Source organism: Ochotona curzoniae, unplaced genomic scaffold (assembly GCF_017591425.1).
Source record: "Ochotona curzoniae isolate NIBS_2020 unplaced genomic scaffold, NIBS_Ocur_1.0 contig_3050, whole genome shotgun sequence".
Taxonomy (NCBI): domain Eukaryota; kingdom Metazoa; phylum Chordata; class Mammalia; order Lagomorpha; family Ochotonidae; genus Ochotona; species Ochotona curzoniae.
The window spans coordinates 431863-450486 of record NW_024465705.1 but is presented as its reverse complement, the minus strand read 5'-3'; the positions used below and the strand labels follow the sequence as shown (position 1 = coordinate 450486).

General features: G+C 57.4%; 1 protein-coding gene across 1 annotated transcript in view; it reads left to right on the top strand.

The window, feature by feature from the left end:
* The window catches only part of APBA1 (amyloid beta precursor protein binding family A member 1), a 35561-nt gene extending 18965 nt beyond the window's left edge, over positions 1 to 16596 (top strand). The window contains exons 4-12 of the mRNA XM_040979197.1: positions 185 to 330; positions 4905 to 4937; positions 5892 to 5978; positions 6378 to 6563; positions 9179 to 9358; positions 10387 to 10599; positions 14013 to 14132; positions 15416 to 15556; positions 16120 to 16596. Coding sequence (XP_040835131.1) covers positions 185 to 330; positions 4905 to 4937; positions 5892 to 5978; positions 6378 to 6563; positions 9179 to 9358; positions 10387 to 10599; positions 14013 to 14132; positions 15416 to 15556; positions 16120 to 16191 — 1178 coding nt within the window. The 3' untranslated portion in view covers positions 16192 to 16596. The remainder of the gene's footprint in view (positions 1 to 184; positions 331 to 4904; positions 4938 to 5891; positions 5979 to 6377; positions 6564 to 9178; positions 9359 to 10386; positions 10600 to 14012; positions 14133 to 15415; positions 15557 to 16119) is intronic.
* Positions 16597 to 18624: the final 2028 nt, after the last annotated feature.

Here is an 18624-nt window from a genome sequence, read left to right as displayed (position 1 = left end):
CTAAGTCTAAGTGGATCCTTTTGTATGGCCGGCTAATGATGTTATACATATCAAGGAGGCCCAGGTTTCCCACCCCTGCGCAGCAGAAGCTTCATCTGGCCACTAAGCTGTGCTGAGTCAGGGACGGTACGGCGGACCCTGTCCTGGGCCCAGCTGCACTCACCTCGGCCACTCTGTGTTACAGTTCCTGGACCTTGCGACCCTGAAGACTTGATCGATGGAATCATCTTTGCGGCCAATTACCTCGGCTCAACACAACTGCTGTCAGACAAGACTCCCTCCAAAAATGTGCGCATGATGCAGGCCCAGGAGGCAGTGAGCAGGATCAAGGTGAGGGAGGCACGCTGGCAGAGGCAGGCACCGCACCCTGCCATTGCATCCTCCGCACACGCACGTCCAGGCTGCAGCGGCTGGAGCAGAGCCCCTCAGAGATGGTGCTGATGCATTCCTGCAAGTCGTGGAGTGCTCACGGGTGCGCAGCAGTGAGGCGCCTCAGAAAGGCCGACCCTGAGGGACCTGTGATCAGAGGTACAGAAGTTACAATGAGGAGTAAGGGATTGAACTGGTGGAGCCTGTTCAAGGTAGACCGAAAAAGGGTAGTGCCAGGCTGCCCCAGTTTAACCCAGCTGAAACTGGTGGAAATCCATTTGACACTGATCATAAGTCCGTTTGCTTCAGAAAGAACCATTTTCATCCCATTTAGATTCTTCAATGTTAGTTTGACCGGCCAGACTGGTTTGATCTGGGATCCTAGGGTCACCCCCACCAGGGCCAGAGCTGCCTAGACTCCTGGGCAGACACATAGCACCCCACTCCTGCCGTGAGAGCGTTGTGCCACCAGCCTGAAAGCTGGGCAGGGGCAGTCACCCCAGAGTCACGCAAGGCCGTTCCCACTACAGCCTCAGGGCCTTGTCCCATGACTAAAGCAGATGCAGGCCTTTTCAGCAGGTCAGAATAAGTCACCACTCACCAAGCTTGGCTTTCTCCAGTTCCAGCTGGGCACTCTCTCCAGGAGTACCACATTCTTTCTCATGCCTTCTCTCTGTCACATTTTCAGATGGCATTCAGTGTTGTTGTGGCATTGATGAGTAAGAAGAAAGGACCAGGAGGCGATGGGACCACAGTGGTTTTCACCTGTGGGTTAGAGAAAGGCCAGCACCTTGAGGAGTTAGCTGGGCAGGGAGTGGCGCCTCCAAGAGAAAGAAGCAAGTACTAGATGGAGATATTTTTGTACTACCAAGCTTAAACAGCATCAGTGAAGAGAAGAGGAGTTGAGTCAGGGTGTGCCAGAGAGTCAGGTCGCAGGTACCCCCCAGGAGGGCAGGGGAGGAGAGGGGTTGCCAGGGGAAGGGGCAGCGTCAGCTGGTCACAGTGATTACCTATGGAGACTCAGCTGTGTACTCTGAAGCAGCTTGCGGGGCCCCTTGTGCCTCTGTCAGGATCCCACAGCTGCCCAGGATGCTGTGTGACTGTTCCCAGGTCACCTCTCATCGCTTCCTCATCAAGCCATTTTCCATTGCACCTGCTGCTGGGGCCGCCACATGTTACTCACTGCTCTTCCCACCACTCTGCGCCTACAGGATGCACTTCTGTCCAGAGGTCAGGGCTGACCATGCCCTTCCCTCACAGAACAGACAGGAAGCCTGTCCTGCAGCTGCCCACACTCCACCAGAAGTGCAGACACCAGGCCTCACCAAAGTGGCTTCTGTCCCAACAGTGCGCAGGGCTGTGAGGCCCTGCCAGAGTCTTCCTGTGCCACAGATGCCCTCAGCCAGTGCACCTGCACACAGACACCCTGCTGCCTCTCTGAGGAAGACAGACTGGGCCCCTGCTCCTGGCTTTCACCAAGGGTCCACAAAAGCCTTTAGACCTCGTCTTCCTGTTTTCCGGGTCTCAGCCGTGCATGAGACATGAGCATTTCCCATTGTGCCTCCCGTCCGGACCTGGCCCGGTTCCCCCTGCACTGTCCTGCCCCACAAAGGTGACCTCACACCTGCAAACAGGCCCTTGCTGTGCCCCAGGCACACAGTTCCAAACACCGCTTACCGCCCCTTGAACCACCTGCTTCACAGCACTCTCCTGTTTTAAACAGGGCAGCCAAGTTGAAAACCCAACTCTGTCCTCCAGCCAGCAAGCAGCATTGAGTGTCCATGGTGATGCTGCCCGGAGCTTCAGTGGGCACGCAAGGTCCCTCTGCTGGCAAGGACCTCTCCACATGGGTGTGCTTGGGAATGGCTAGGGCAGTTACTGGCCCAGGGCCAGGTGTGTCTAGCAGCTTGTAGCCACAGAGCGGCCAGGGTGCCCACAATAGCTGCAGGAGCATCTATCTCCTGGAGCCCCAGCAAGAATGCTAAAGAGGCCCTATACAGAAATGGCTCTTGTTCCCAGGCACCCCACTGTGGGACACAGCTGCCCTGGAAAGGAAAGCACACAGCACAGCCCCAAAGTGAGACAACATTCAGGGTGAGCCAAGCACCCCAGTGCATCACGAGTCCCATTTCCCTATTTTTCATAATAGCATCTGGTGGTGGTGTTTCATAGCCAATTGATGAGCTTCCCTGGGTCTCCGTGAACAGCTGCTGTCCCCCAGTGGTCTGCTGCTGACTCCAGGGGGGGAATGTGCTCACAGTGCCATCAAGAGCTATCTCTGTCTGCAACAGACGGCTTCTCTACATGAAATGCATGCATGAAATGCAGTCTCTTAACTGTGTCATTTGATGCAATGCAAGGAGCTGCTCCCTGCTCCTTTTATGCCCCTGTACCTGCTCACCCGACTGTCCGATGCTGTCCCTCCGGGATGCTGGAGGAGGTAGGCATTTGGCCCAGCGGTTACAGTGCTGCCTGAGATCCCGGCATCTGATCAAGCTGCAGCTCCACTCCCAAGTCCCAACTTGTTGCTCCAGCACAGCCCGGGAGGCGCCAGGCAATGGCTCCAAGGTCTTGGGTCCCCCAGCTCTGTCAGCCTGGCCCAGCTCCTGCCACGGAGGGTATGTGAGAAGTAGTGAGCTCACGGAGGATGGGAGATCAATCGTCCACACTCTCGTTTTTAAAAAGGAGTCTTTATACCATGCATGGTTTTCAAAGGATTTTTCAGCATTAGAACACACTTACCTGTGAATTTAATTTCCCCACGAACACACTGCAGCCTCTCAGCTCACTGCCAACCTGGCGTGCCTGGCGCTTGACCCCTGAGCAGGTGCTAACCTTTGGAGCCTAAGTCTGCGCCCTGGTTGTTTTAACAATTCTGGTCTGTTAGTGATATATCTGTATGACCAGCCGGACACTAGAGTTCACCACTGCTCAGAGGATGACTGGCCTGCCTAGACTCTCGGGTCCACCACGGGTGTAGCAGTGGCTCAGGGCCACTGCTGCCAGAGGCCCAGCTATTTCCACCATAACGGGCAGGCATTAGAGCTGCACCAGTGGCTGCCGTCCGCTGCATACGGTACACCGTGAGCTCATTAGCTCCAGCCAGTGCGAGGGGGCTCATGAGTGGGAGTGGGGTTGCCCTAATTTCCCAAGCGGACCAGAAAGGAGCTATGAGGTGTAAAACTGGTTGACTTGTCCAGTCTGTAGACAGATCACTAATGAGCTAGAGACACGCTGCTGAGAACAAGAGCTCTCCCACCAACCAGGTGAGTTTGCCCTCCAACCCCTCATAGCCATCGCCACAGCAACATCCAGAACTCGGCCAGTGACTCACCCTCACTGGTACGAGGTCTGCATAGAGCAAGTCCTAGCAAAAGCCAAAAAATTGTGTCCCAACAACAAACACGGCCTAGAATGCAAGAACTCTGCCTCACATTGCTGTATGCACAAACAACCCTATTTATCCTCATTTTGCAGATGAAGAAGGGGTGGTGCGGAGGTCAGTGGTGTATGCCACACCCCATAGCTATGAGGTGACAGCATCCAGGCACCCTCACCCCAAAGCCTGTGCTCTCGCCAGCTGTGCCAGTTACCATGCACAGAGGGTGAATGCAACTGCCATCTTTACTAAAACAAGGAATATGAACCGGAGATAAATTGATCCTAGGCTTGTTCTCCCCTTTAACAAGAAAGATGTAGCATCTCCTATATGGCTACACCTTGTAACATTGCTATAAGACAGAGGAAACAGAACCCAAGGCCCGCACAGACAGGTTCCCAGAGGCCACAGGAGGTTCTCACATCTCTCAAATGGTAGAATAAGCCAACAGACCAGTCAGCACAAAGATAAAAGATTGGGTACCATAGTAACTCAGCTGAGCTCACTGACAAAACAATATGGCCAACAACTGTGCAACGGGTACTGCCCATTCCACCTGACCTACCCACCAGCATCTAGGTCTGACTCGGCAGATTTTCAAAGACTGAACTGAACACCAGGAATTCAGAAATCAAAGACAAACTAGAAAATCCCCAAACGTGTTGCAGTTAGCAACAATTCTGAATAGTCCAACGCTCGAATAACAGATTGCAGTAGAAATCTAAGCATATCAAAAGCTGTGAAATACAGTTAAGGCAGTTCTTAATAGAATGTGCATAGCTTTACATGTTAGAAAGCAAAAAAGGTTTACAAATCCGTGATGTGTTTATTGTCAGGAAGCCGAGTAAAACATTAGCATCTTAAACCAAAACAAGTCAAAGTCAACATCTGAGATGAAATCAGACATACGCAAGTAATGGGCTTGCAATCCAGAGACCCAGAGTGTGGTTCTTTGAAAAAGCAGTTGCAACTAAGTTTGTCTCAATGCAGCCTCCATCCCAGTGCTCCCAGCACTGCTCAAGTTGTCTTGGAACTTTAAAGCCAGTCTTCCTCCCGCAGCAGCACCTCTTGCCGCCCATCAGCATTAGCTTGTCAGTTCCCCTTTTGCCTTGGAGTTCTAACTGTCTGCTGTCTCTATTTGTTCCATGCTAAGCAGATGGCCCAGAAATTAGCCAAGAGCAGGAAGAAGGTGCAGTACCAAGAAGTTCATCGGCTTGGTGTGATGTGCATGCTTTTCATTTGTTTTTTTTTTTTGCCTTCTCCTCTCGTGTTTTTGTTTTCTGCATCCAGCAAGTTTTTGTTCAGATTTCCTTTTGAACCGCCCCATAAGCCAGCGTTTCTCAAAGCTCAACTGCCTGAAGCAGCTTTTTTCTGTTGCTCATGAGTCATTTCACTCCAGAGGGATGCCAGGGAGTGGCCTGGGACTGCCAAAGGAACCCTTAGACATGAGGATGCCCAAAGCATTCCAAGTACCCAGGTGGCAGGGTCTTGGGTCTGTGAATTGCAGTTCTGTCTGCTGATTGCTGGATGCAAAAAAGAAAACTTGCTCATTACTAGCCGCGTGCAGGCTCAAGCCCTAACCGAAGCAGGCTGTGCTTTTGTGAATTGTGGTGTTTCTCAGTGCTTTGTGCTACTCCTGGGATGTGGGGGCGTTGGGGTGCTTTCTTAGTAGGGCTGGCTTCAGGAGAGGGCAGGTGCTTCTGTGTCGCGATGCTGCTGGGGGAACCTGCAGACCCTCTTACCAGAACTGCATCCTAATGGCTTCGTTCACACCTGCTACAAACATCATGTCCCATCAGCTCAAGCCAGTATCAATGTCGAGTTACAACTCCAGGGTCCCTGAGTGTGACTCAGCACCCCTCAGTTCGTTCACTGTGCTGAGCAATCAAGCCCTCGTGGGAAGGATACCTCACCATCACAAAACAGTTCACTGCTTCTGTAAGGTGAAGCAGCCAGAGGGGGCTCCGCACGCACGGATGCGGGCTTTCGGCCACGCGTCCCTCCTTCAGTTCACTCCCAAAGCCTGTGTTGCCGTTCTGGTGGCTGGGTCTCGGGACCCCTGTGTGTGTCTGTGTGTGCGTATGTGTGCTCACGAACCCCCAGGCCGGAAAAGCTCAGCCCTCTCCTGGTGCATTCTCCCCAGGCTCCTGAAGGCGAGTCCCAGCCCATGACGGAGGTAGATCTCTTCATCTCCACGCAGAGAATCAAAGTGCTGAATGCCGACACGCAGGTATGTGCTCCGTCTCCCGCAGAGGCTCGGCTGCAGACAAGCCAGGAGGCCGCATTGGCAGTGCCTGCTGCTGGGCAGGTCTGGGGCAAGAAAACCAGACCATGGGGCTTGCTGATAGAGTTCCATGAGTTCTTATGAAAACATCCATGAACACGGACACAGGAGCCTTTAAGGCAAGTTTGCTCACAAGGACAATGATTACACTCTATTTTATGTCTTTTTGTAACTTCCCACAAGAGTCTACTTGTTGTAATGCATTTGAGATTTCTTACTTCTTTTCGCTTGCTCTTGGTAGGAACCTGCCAGGAGTTCCCCACTTAGCTGGGCTGGGGCTGGCAGCCTCCCTTGGGGTCCTGAGCTGCTGCGTGGGACTCACCCTCTCCCTGCTCCTGCCCCCAGGAGACCATGATGGACCACCCCCTGAGGACCATCTCCTACATTGCAGACATTGGCAACATCGTCGTGCTGATGGCTCGTCGTCGGATGCCCCGCTCCAACTCCCAAGAGAACGTGGAGGCCTCCCACCCGTCCCAGGATGGGAAGAGGCAGTACAAGATGACCTGCCATGTCTTCGAGTCTGAGGACGTAAGGCTGGCTTCCCTCCCCTGCCCCCCAAGACCCGGGCAGCCACTGGGGGTCACCTAGCCAGTCATGTCCATCACACAGTAAGCAGTATGTTCATTGAGCTAAGGATGGAGTTGGCTAAGAGGAAGGAACGAGAAGTAGAGACACAAACGCACGCCAAGATTGGGTGTCACCGAGTGCAGCCTGGGAGAATATGTTAGAATCAAGAAGGACGACACAACAGAAGGGCTCTCACGCTGGCCAGCCAAGTCCTCCCTTAAGGAAGCGACATCCAGACAGAGACCTGAATCGAACCAGTCGAAAGCAAGGACCATAGCTCGGGAGTAGCCCGGGTAGGGGCAAGGAGACCGCCCCCTGCTTGTGATCTTGGGGTAAGGCAGGCTAGGGGGTGCCTGAGCGCTGGGGCACTGGGAGGACCACCCTTCACAATGCTGTGGTCTGAGATGGCCAGCTTCCGGACCCCTTCCCATCAGCTGGCAGGGGCATCATGCCCCATGATGCTCCAGCACAGTCCTGCATCGTAAGCCCGGGATTCTACGGCCTCAGAGCTATCTCTGTGTGGTGAGCTCAGTGGAAACATTATCCGCCTCCCAGTGTCATTGCTGGAACTGCTGGTGAGACCACCAGGCCTCAGCCCACACAGGCACCAGAGCCACTCACAGCCACACAGGGTCCTCCCTGCCCTGACCAGGGCTGCGGCCCCTGGGGCAGTGAAGACTGGCACTGTCACACCACTGCCCAGCACGAGGTGGCACCAGTCCTGTTATCGGTGCTCAATTTCCTACTTACAGGAAAAATGGCTGTGGCAGCCTAGATTGATTAAAAGGGACCTTGTTTGTTTATGTTTTTCTGGCAGTAGAAGAGTTCACTGAGCTATAGTGCATGGTTTTCCTTCCAGGGGCAGGAGTCAGAGGCCAGCTGGCTCCTCCCCAGGAAACCGGAGCTGTGCCGGCTGTGGTCACCGCTGTCACCTGTCACTGTCCTTCCTGGGCTGCTCTGCAAAGACAATAAACTGGCAGTAGCTCTTCCTGCCACTCTGCCCCACTGGTGCCACTGACGCCATAGCAGCAAGCTGGGAGGGTAGAAGAATGAACAGTTAAGAGTTGTGTGCTGCTGGCCTGTGGCATGCCAGGCGGGCATGAGGTCTGCTCTCCGCCAGATGCCGAGGTACCTGCACACCTGCCCACCCCTGCCACCCAAGCAGGGGCCCTCGGGGAGTGGACAAGAGCAGACCTGACAGTCTGCCCCCCAGGCCTCCACTGGAACATGGGCAAAGCGTGTGGGCTTCAGCAAGTGGAGAGCCGAGTCGGGGGCTTGTCTGTCAACAGGCTGCACAGCTGCTGGGTCCCACACTTGTCTCCTGTAGGGGAAGTGTGTCTTCTCACTGGGCTGCTGCTGTGCAACTCTGGACAGTGTAAGGGCTTCCTCTGGCACACAGCCAACGGTCCCTAACTGTGCCAGCCAGCACAATGGCCGGGGGCATGCAGCCTTGTGCAAGTCAGGCCGCAGCCAAATTTTTAGGAGGGAGCTTTTCAGTTTACCTGCCCATGCCGGATTCCTCCCAACATTGTCCCAGCTGGGAGGAGCATGCAGGTGCTAGGTGTGGCTTGTGGCGTCTGAAATAACCAGATTCAGGGAGCAAGAAAAGCAAGGTGCTTCTTGCCTGTGGCTAGCCGCACAGAGTTCTAGGGTCACTGTGAATGAACTACTGGCACCAGTGGCTACAGAAGGGCAGCAAGAGGTGGGAGGGAGGCTAGAATGGTGTGTGTTGGAAGCGTTGCTCTAGAAACTTCTGGTTTGGCTCCTGTGCCCATCACAACTCCCTGGGAAGGCTCTCCCACGTGGGGTAGAGGGTAGGCTCTGTGTTCGGTCTCCTCGCCTGGACACGAGATGGCACTTGCTGAGAAGCTCAGGTCTGTGGGACCCAACCCTCTTTCTCCACAGGAACCATCTCCCTCATTACCTTCCTGAGATGAAATTCACAGGTAATACAATCTCTCCCTTTCTAAAAGCTTCTCACAGACTAGAGCTGGCACAGAGCGCAAAGGAGAGCAGGTTGGGACAGTCGTGCTGCGCTACCGCCGTGCACAGCGCCCAGGCCCATCCATTCCAAGAGGCAAAAATAAAGCAGGTGTGGATTAAGATGTGCAAGCGGCAGTGGAATACTTGCTCAACACCCTACTGGACATTACTAATTGAGGCACCGCCGGAAGTACGGGGACTCACAAGCACCCGGATGCCAAAGCCAGCAGTGGCACTGAAGACCGCCTCCCTCTGTCTCCAGGCAGTATGACTCGTCCGACGCTCACCGTATCTGGGTCAGGCCACCGAGGTGTTCTCCATGAGTGCAAGCCGAGTCCTGGCTCTGCGGGTAGCGGCAGGGGCATCCGCGAGTGTGAACGTCCGGTGGCGGACCAGACAGTCGTTCGGGGTGCACAGCGACTCCTTCTTGTGCGGGACATTGCCCTCCAAGTCCACCTCGTGCTACGAAAATAGTCCCTGGTAGACAGGGCTGCCCTTGCGCTGGGTTCCTGGCCTCTGGAGGACCCAGACCTGGGACTCGGGTGCCCATGCCTCCCCCGACTAACCACCGCCCCGCTCCACTGCCATTGCAGGCCCAGCTGATCGCTCAGTCCATCGGGCAGGCATTCAGCGTGGCGTACCAGGAGTTTCTCAGGGCCAACGGCATCAACCCTGAAGACCTCAGCCAGAAGGAGTACAGTGACCTGCTCAACACCCAGGACATGTACAATGATGACCTGATCCACTTCTCCAAGTCCGAGAACTGCAAAGACGTAGGTGCTTCCCCAAAGCCGGGTACTGAGCTGGGTCAGCTGTGGGCATGGAAGGGGTGGTGGGACAGCAGACAGCCCGGGTAGGGGTGGAGGGGAGCTTGCAGCCCAGGCTGGCATCGGTGGCAGGAGAGCAGGCCAGTCCTACCTCAGCGAGTGGAGGGGGTAAGCATGAAGAGGGTGGCATTGGCAACCCACAGGGAAGGGGCTCATACTCATCTGTGGCTCCCTTCCTGGGCTCTGCTGGTAATACTGCCATGAACAGGATTAGACAGGCTCTTGGGTTCATCAAGTCTGGGTGGATCCCAGAGGGAGACAGGACCTGAACAAAGCCCACCTGCCCACCTGAGGGCACCATGCCAGGCACCAGCACTAGCCAAGGTCAGGTATGGGGGCTAGAATCCATAAGTGCAGACGTAACACCCTCACCACATCAGAGTGCCTGGTTTAAGACCTGGCTCCTGCGAGGCAGCAGGAATGGCTCAAGGAGCCGAGTCCCTGCCACGCACAGGGGAAACCTGGATTGGGTCCCGGGCTTCTGCCCAGCACTCCCATGGTGGGCATTTTGGGGAGTGAACCAGCACAAGGGGGTTCTGTCCTAGCCTTTGGGTGGGGACAGCTTGAGCGCCCCTGTTGTCTTCCCTCAGTCTTTGCCTAACTTGGAACTGTTCCTATAATGTGCATCCGTGAACTTTAACCATATTGGAGAGAACTTAGGAATGCTGCAGGAACCTGCAAGTTGAATCCAAAAGCAACAGTGGCGGGGCAGGAGGCTCCCGCATTACTGGAGCTGTCCTTCCTGCCCTGGGGGCTGCAACTAGACAGGGCTTCACCCCTCCGTCTGCTTCACTGCCATGGCTGTCCAGAAAAGACTGCTTGGCCAAACGGGAGTGTGCTACACAGAACGAAGGCGGCCTGAGGCGCACTGCCTGGCTGGAGCCAGCAGGGAGCCGTCCGCCTGCAGTGGAGGCAGGAGAGGGGCCCAGGGCAGCCACTTCACCCTGTCCGGGCGCTCTCCCTTCTCCTTCCAGGTTTTCATCGAGAAGCAGAAAGGAGAGATCCTGGGTGTGGTGATTGTGGAGTCCGGCTGGGGCTCCATCCTGCCGACCGTCATCATCGCCAACATGATGCACGGAGGCCCCGCGGAGAAGTCGGGCAAGCTCAACATCGGGGACCAGATCATGTCCATCAATGGGACCAGCCTGGTGGGCCTGCCGCTGTCCACCTGCCAGAGCATCATTAAGGTACGGGGGGGATGTTGATGAAGGGCAGCTTCTACTGTCAGGCCAGAAAGGACGTGCCATGTGACAGACCACTTGTCTTTCACACTCACACATATTCCAAATACAGAGTATTGAACACTCAAGCATTAAAGGCCCGGCTGCTCTCGGACAGCGTGACCATCAAGGTACAGTTACAAGCTCCTCCCTGAAATCATGTTTAGGTTGGGGCAGTAACTAGGCTCACACACCACCACTGCCCTGCTGTGCCCCTCACAGACATCACTAATCAACCACAGCACTCTCTAGGTCCAGACCCAGCCTCAACAGCCTTGTCCTCAACTCAGTACTCCTGTCACTTCAAACAAAATGACTGGCCGCCCTGCTTAAAGTCATAGACATGTCCTAAAAGCAACAACACACGGTGTGGCACACAGCCCATGTATGTCATAGCCATGACAGGAAGGGTCCGCCTACTCCTTTTCACAGCTGAACACAATCCCATCAGCTCAACCTCAACTGATGCTACTGTGTAAGGCCAAGAGGAGTGATGGAAAGTCAAATGTAAACTTGGTTTTGGAATTCAAGTACCCAGTGTAGTCCCTGGAGCACACTGGTTCTGGAAATGGCACAGCTAGCATGACCCCCATGCAATGCTCCTCGATGACCCTATGGAACTGGCATGACCCCCATGCCATGCTCCACCACAGCCCCATGGAACCAGCATGACCCCATGCCGTGCTCCACCACGGCCCCATGGAACCAGCATGACCCCATGCCCTGCTCCACCACGGCCCCATGGAACCAGCATGACCCCATGCCGTGCTCCACCACGGCCCCATGGAACCAGCACGACCCCATGCCGTGCTCCACCACGGCCCCATGGAACCGGCATGACCCCATGCTGTGCTCCACCACGGCCCCATGGAACCAGCATGACCCCATGCCGTGCTCCACCACGGCCCCATGGAACCGGCATGACCCCATGCCGTGCTCCACCACAGCCCCATGGAACCAGCACGACCCCATGCCGTGCTCCACCACGGCCCCATGGAACCAGCATGACCCCCACACCATGTTCCACAATGACCCCGTGGAACCGGCAGCACGGGCAGCCAGCAACTCTGGTAGACTCTGCTGGAACATAACTTGGCAAGAGAGAAGGAGCAGGGGGCTGGAGGGGGCAAGGAGGCCAAGGGAATGACTTTATACAGTTGTCATTCAAAGTAACAGCAAGTCACAAGCCTGAGCATCGCTATGAAGGTGGGAGTCTGGGGGGGAGGTGGGAGTCCGGGGGGGCGGTGGGAGTCCGAGGGGGGGGGGGGAGTCCGGGGGGGCGGTGGGAGTCCGAGGGGGGGGGTGGGAGTCCGGGGGGAGGTGGGAGTCCGAGGGGGGGGGGTGGGAGTCCGGGGGGGGGAGGTGGGAGTCCGGGGGGGCGGTGGGAGTCCGAGGGGGGGGGGGTGGGAGTCCGAGGGGGGGGGGGTGGGAGTCCGAGGGGGGGGGGGGGAGTCCGAGGGGGGGGGGTGGGAGTCCGGGGGGGGGGGTGGGAGTCCGGGGGGGAGGTGGGAGCCCGGGGGGGGGTGGGAGTCCGGGGGGGCGGTGGGAGTCCGAGGGGGGGGGGGTGGGAGTCCGGGGGGAGGTGGGAGTCCGAGGGGGGGTGGGAGTCCGGGGGGGAGGTGGGAGTCCGGGGGGGGGGGGGTGGGAGTCCGGGGGGGCGGTGGGAGTCCGAGGGGGGGAGGTGGGAGTCCGGGGGGGCGGTGGGAGTCCGGGGGGGGGGGGTGGGAGTCCGAGGGGGGGGGTGGGAGTCCGGGGGGGACGTGGGAGCCCGGGGGGGAGGTGGGAGTCCGGGGGGGAGGTGGGAGCCCGGGGGGGGTGGGAGCCCGGGGGGGAGGTGAGAGCCCGGGGGGGAGGTGAGAGCCCGGGGGGGGGGGAGGTGGGTATGCAGCATTCTGCCTTCTTCATCCTGTGATTCCAACTCCTGCCTTTCCCTTCCCACCCTTACCCTTCATTTGCTGTATCAACCCACTGTTGTCATGGGGATGAAGGACCATTTAATTGGCACCTCCAATGAAATGGCAGCTTAGAAACCCAAGTTGATGGGCCCTGATATGGAATACTGGGAAATGCAGAGTGAGCGACACCTGGCTGATTCTGCACTTTCTCCTTGCCTTGCCGCCTGCACATCTTCTCAACCTTGCCATCCTCTCCCTGATTGAGGCTCTTACGTCAAAGGGGAGATCCCACACGAGCCGTGTGAATGTTTTAGCTACCACCAAGAGCACAGAGCCATTCTCTCACTGTTGAGCACATTCCATGAGGTTTTGTGCATCTCGCAAGCATACCTGGAGACTCCCAGCAGCTCACCAGTAGAAACTCGGAAAGTTGGTGGCTTTCCTGAAAAGGCTGTGATCCTAAGTGCAGACTCCCGTCTTCAATATCTGAAGCTCTTGTTTGAGCAAATTCCCACTCTCACAGTGATTAGAGACAGAGAGAAAGAGTGAGTGAGTGAGTGAGAGATGAAGGGACTCGACTCTGCTGCCCGCCATGCTGTGGCCAGGGCTGGGAGAGGCTGAACCTGAGAGCTTCTTGTCAATCTCCATGTGGTTTCAGGGACCCCAGCGACTGGGTTTCCTTCACCTGTATTCCTGTGCACAGTATCCAAAGCAAAGCAGCTGGGACTTCAACCTGTACCTACATGGGATGTGTGCTCAGGCTGCAGCTCAGTCAGCCGGGCCCCAGTGCCGGTGCCACCTGCTCCCTTGTACACACAGCACCAGTTTCCCCTCTGGCCCACTTCTGATGGAGAAAGGCGGCATGTTGCCAAGGATCACAAAACCACAGGCCCCCTCCTAGTCCCATTTCTTCTCCTTCCCTGTGCCAGCAGCAACCCCCTCCCCGCGCCAGCCCTCACTGCCTTCTCAGGAAGGCACGTGCTAGAGTCCCCAGTAGCCGTGCCAAAGCCAGAGGACAGGCTGTGACCTTGTCTGTGACCGAGAAGTGCTTGGTCAGGAGTCTTACCTAAAGCTGGGCTGTCTGAGATGAAGTCCCGTCCCTCCCTGGTCTTGTTCCACCGCAAGAGCAAATGCACACACTTGACCATCCAAAGCAACAAGCTCTGTGTCCCTGCGAAAAGACCAAGGGCCACTGCGCTTTGCCCCTTGGCATGTCGCCGTATGTCGGCACATGTCCCAAAATGAACACGCTGCCCATGGGAAGCACACCTGTGCAGGGCCAAGAGGCCATCACATGAGCCACTCTGCCCCAGGTCTCAAACTGCCCAGCAGGGAGCCGGAGCAGGTGTGCTCCAGTGTGTGGCGCAGGCTCTAGGGAGCTCTCTGCCCCCATGCCCTTCTCTGCCTCTGGCACCTTCCGCTACGGTGGAGGCTGCCCTCCTCGGGGCTAGCGGCCATACCTGTGCCTTGTCTACTACATTCCAGGGCTTAAAGAACCAGGCCCGGGTGAAGCTGAACATCGTGCGATGCCCGCCGGTAACCACCGTGTTAATCCGCAGGCCGGACCTCCGCTACCAGCTGGGTTTCAGCGTCCAGAACGGCATTGTAAGCGTCACTCTGCCATCCCCCAGAATGTTGGCAGGGCAGGTCTAGCACAGCCTTGGGGCCTGTATCAAGTTCATTCCTGAGAACTGTAGGGCTGGGATGGGAGCCCAGGCCAGTTTGTCCTCCTGGGATCCAGAAGAGGGAAGGGCTCTGTCCAGGTCTCTGGGCCAGTCTGACCTACCGGCTGCCAAATGGCTGCACAGGGAGGCCCCGCAGAGCTCCATGGCTGCTCAAGCCTGTGTGTGAGGGGGTGGGAGCAAGTGACCGGAAACTGGGTGGCGTCCCCAGCCCCTGGGTCAGGCACTGCGGGCCTTGGAGGAGTAATTCAACTCACAAGAGTATTCTCTTGCTGGCTGCCGATTGTTTCTAATGGAGTCTTAAGTGATTACCATTTTATTCCAAGTATATTTAACAGGAGTCCTGAAGATCCTCATTGGAACTGGGAAACATCCGATCCAGTTCCTCTCATTGCTTGTCCCCCCGCACGTCCTCGCCTGCCCATCAGGAAAGGAATCGAGGGGTGCTCTCAGGTGGCACTTGCAGCGCTGTCTGTCCACGCACGCTCACCTGTGTGCTTTGTTAGTGCAGCATTGTTACCGAGTACCCACGAGTCCACAGGACCCTCAGTATCATGCCAAGTATGGAAGACCTGACGTACCCCTGGGGGCTACCCCTGGTTACCCCGGAGACGCACAGGGCATGTCTGCTGCACGTCTCTGGTGGTCTCATCAAGATGCTAGAGTCCGGAGTGCAAAGGCACCTTAGAAATCCATCCTCTGTGAGAATTCACCTGGAGGCGGAGCTCCCTGCAGGTTCCGCCCACTGCCACGGCTGGGTGCACCTGCACTGCCCTACACGGCACACCTTCCTGTGCTTCCTGCATGGAGCAAATTTGAGCCAAGGTCACTGGGTGGTCGGTGTGGCCGCAGCAGGTCCCATTGAGGGACACAGAGTGAAGTTGCCGCCCCACACTGGCTGGTTCCACTATGACCCTCAGACCGAGGGCAGACTGGTGACCCTCAGTGTGACCGTGGAAGGGACACTGCCCTGCATGTGTTCCACAGGCTGGCAATCAGGCCGGACAGCTGTGGATGCCCGGCACCCACGGGATACACCACCCCCATGTGCCCATCTCCGTGCAACCCCAGGAGTTCCTTCCTGCCACGAGCAATAGGACTCTAGAGCGCAGAGCCAGAGGGCACGGGCTGGCAAGAGACTCCCAGGAAGGGCGCTCTCCTTCTCTCCCCCTGCCCCGTCCATGACTGGACCTTGGTCTCTGGCAGATCTGCAGCCTCATGCGAGGAGGGATAGCCGAGCGAGGGGGCGTCCGTGTGGGACACAGAATCATTGAGATCAATGGGCAGAGTGTCGTGGCCACTCCTCATGAGAAGATCGTCCACGTGCTTTCCAGTGCTGTTGGCGAGGTAGGGCCCCAGGATTTCCGCCTGCCCAGGTCCCGTCCCACCTTCAGCGCTCCCAGTCCAGCCACGTGTCACTTTATCTGAGCTGCTCCGCAAGGCTGGAGTTGGTCCCTGTCACCTTCTCTTCCAGGTCTCCTGCCCCTTCCCCAACCCCCGTGTCCTCAGCTCTTGTTTTGCTCTGGGATTTGCCAGGCGTCCCCCATTTTCCCAGCACAGCATTTCTCCTCCCTCCCTCCCACCTGCTGCGTTCTCAGGAGAGGAGTCCTACAGAGGGCGGGGGCACAGTGCCCAGGGCGAAGGGGCCAGCTTGGCTGGGCCTGGCAGCAGAGGAAGGGCAGTGGAGGTGTCTTCTCAGATGCCAAGAGGGCTGCTGAGAACAAGAGCATCTACCCTGATGGTTCCCCTGGTTCATTCCGCACTGGCCCCCACCTGCTGAGACCATCCCTGCTCCATTCCCCCTGGAGGCCACCCTAGGTCAGGTCCCAGGGAGGGGCGGGAGCACCTGCAGAGCCCTCCTCCCCGCATGGCAGCTCCAGCCCCAGCAATGTGCCATTCTGTGCCCTCAGATCCACATGAAGACGATGCCAGCCGCCATGTACAGACTGCTGACGGCCCAGGAGCAGCCAGTGTACATCTGAGCCTGGCCAGCCTCAGCAGCTGCCTGCATGGAGGACCGTCCCCACCGTGGTTGTGTTTCTTGTGCTGCATCCGTGTGTCCAATGAGCCCTCCCCTCCCATGCCCAGCATTCGGGCTTACACAGGAAGAGAAGCCCCCTCAAGGACTCCTTGGCTGGCTCGCTCTCTCTAGGTTGCATTTTCTTTTAATTCCGGGGAACTTTGCTATGTGCTCCTCTGAGGACAGAACAGGCAGTGCCCACTCAGGGCCACTTGAGGCCATCCAGGGGGCCCTGAGCTGGCCATCACTGCCCAAGGTGGGAGAGTCGTTCTCCGGGGGCAGGGAAGGAGCAGGCTGAGCCAGCAGTGCCTAAGACCCAGCGGCTGATGTCAGCTTGGCTCCGGGTCACTTACAGGAGTGTGGGAGCCACGGGGCGGGGGTGGTGTCTCCTGTAACAAGGGTATGTGTTCTAACTTGGACCTTCTCACCCCAGAATGGAAGGGAAAACAGCAGCCCGGGACAAGGCCCCCGTGATATTACAGAGAGCTTGGCTGTTGTCCCTAGCTTGTCAGGTTACCCCAAGATTACCAAGCACTGGACGAAACATGGGCAGTGCTATCTGCCCACACCCCTACACACACACACACACACACACACTCAGACACTGGGACTCTGAGGAGGGATTGTTCCCCTTGGGCAATGCCAGCAAGGCCAGCTTGCGTGCTCGACAGGCTGTTAGACGGGCAGCAGTCCTGGCAAGCCCAGAGCAGTACCGAAGCTGCTAAATTATGGGGACAGCAGTGACCTCAGCTACGCCAGAGGGTCCCCAAATGTGTCCCAGACAGGCCGCCTCACCGCCCGTGGGTCTGAAGGTCTGGGGCTGGGCTGCAGTGCATGTGTCAGGAGGCGGGCCCGTGCTTCTGCCTCTGCTCCGTCCCACTGGGGGTTTAGTCCTGTTGTTACTCTGAGCCAGTTCTCACCTATTCTTGGTCCAAAGAGCATTTTCTGTTAGTGTGCTGCTGCTTTTCTTTGTTTTTTTCCTTCATTCAGGACCTCAGTGGAGACGGGGGAAGAGAAACACATGTATTTTGTAATGTGAATGGAGTCCCTGATCTCTGCTCCTAGGTTGTGTGTGTCACGTCAGATGGAATTGGGAACTCAGCAAACATGGGGCTAGGCAGTCTTCATAAAAGGAGGGATGCTGTGAGCAACAAGAGTCAGACAGCACTCTGGAACTAGTGTCTGGGGTCTGTGCGTGAAACTCAGCAAAGCCTGGCGTGGCAGTGGAAGGGGCACCCTGTGTGGGAGGGGCTGCCGGGTCTCCAGTGAGGCCTGTGGGGTGAGGCCAGGACCCTGAGCTGCTGGGAGACAGCGCCAAGGTCTGCCAGCCAGCCATGTGAAGACAGGGACCACGGCCTCATGAGATCAGCTACGTGGTTCCTGGAGAGGCGACACACTGAGCCGTGCTCGCTCCGACAGTGGGTTCAAGAGGAAGGACGCTGATGGGCTGGGGCAATCTGGAGTGACAGGAGCCCTGGGCTCCGGGCCAGCCACCTGCAAGGAGCCGACAGGGCCTGCCTGCTGTCAGTCAGGGGCTGGGCCCTACAGCAAGCCCCTGGAACTCGTGTCTTCCCCTCGCAGAGAGGGGAGAGGCAAAGTCCCTTCCCGTTTCTCTCGCGCAAAAAGCCTGGAAAACTAGGAGAGGTGCGGAGACAGCCAGGCTGGAAACGCTCGTGCGGGGCTAGCATGCCAGCTCACACAAACATGGGGCATTGTTCTGTGTTGACGACAGGGGCTCCTCCCAGGCAGAGGGGGATGGGGGCTGGACTCAGCTCAGGCTCAGGGCTGAAGGGGGGCAGGGAGCCAGCTCTCAAGCTGGCCCAGGAGCTGGAGACTTTGTCGGAAGTTCCTCCGTCCTCAAAGTCCCGTGAGACGTGGCAGTTTGTGCTTCCCTTGCCCCCACAGAGCTGAGTGTCCCGGGCCCCGGGGAGGTCTCCCACGGGAAGTCCCTTCTATCACCCACCCCCAGCCCTTGCTGTCCCGGAGCATCCAGGGAGCCACCATAATGTTGAGACCATGACAGGAAGGATCTCCCGGGAGCCAATGCCTGGAGCCCAGGTCGCCAGCATCACCTGTGGCTTCTGCCAGGGAGGGGGAGCATATCCCAGGGGACACCGCGTCCCCTGCACACGGGTTTGCTTTCTGACCATTGTCCATCAACACCGACCTTCAGGGAGCCCCAGAGTAACCTACTACCTCCCCCATCGCGCCTCCTGTCCCACGCCGGCTCCCTGACACACCTGCAGCTGGACCCGCCCACAGCGCCCTCCTCGGGTCTCCAGACCCACTGGTGTAGCCGTTACCAATGTTTACAACCAAGGGCCACCTCCTCCCAGACGCCTTCGCTCTCCTAGTTCCGAGGCCACCCGCTGGTTTGAGTATCTCTTCCCCAGCT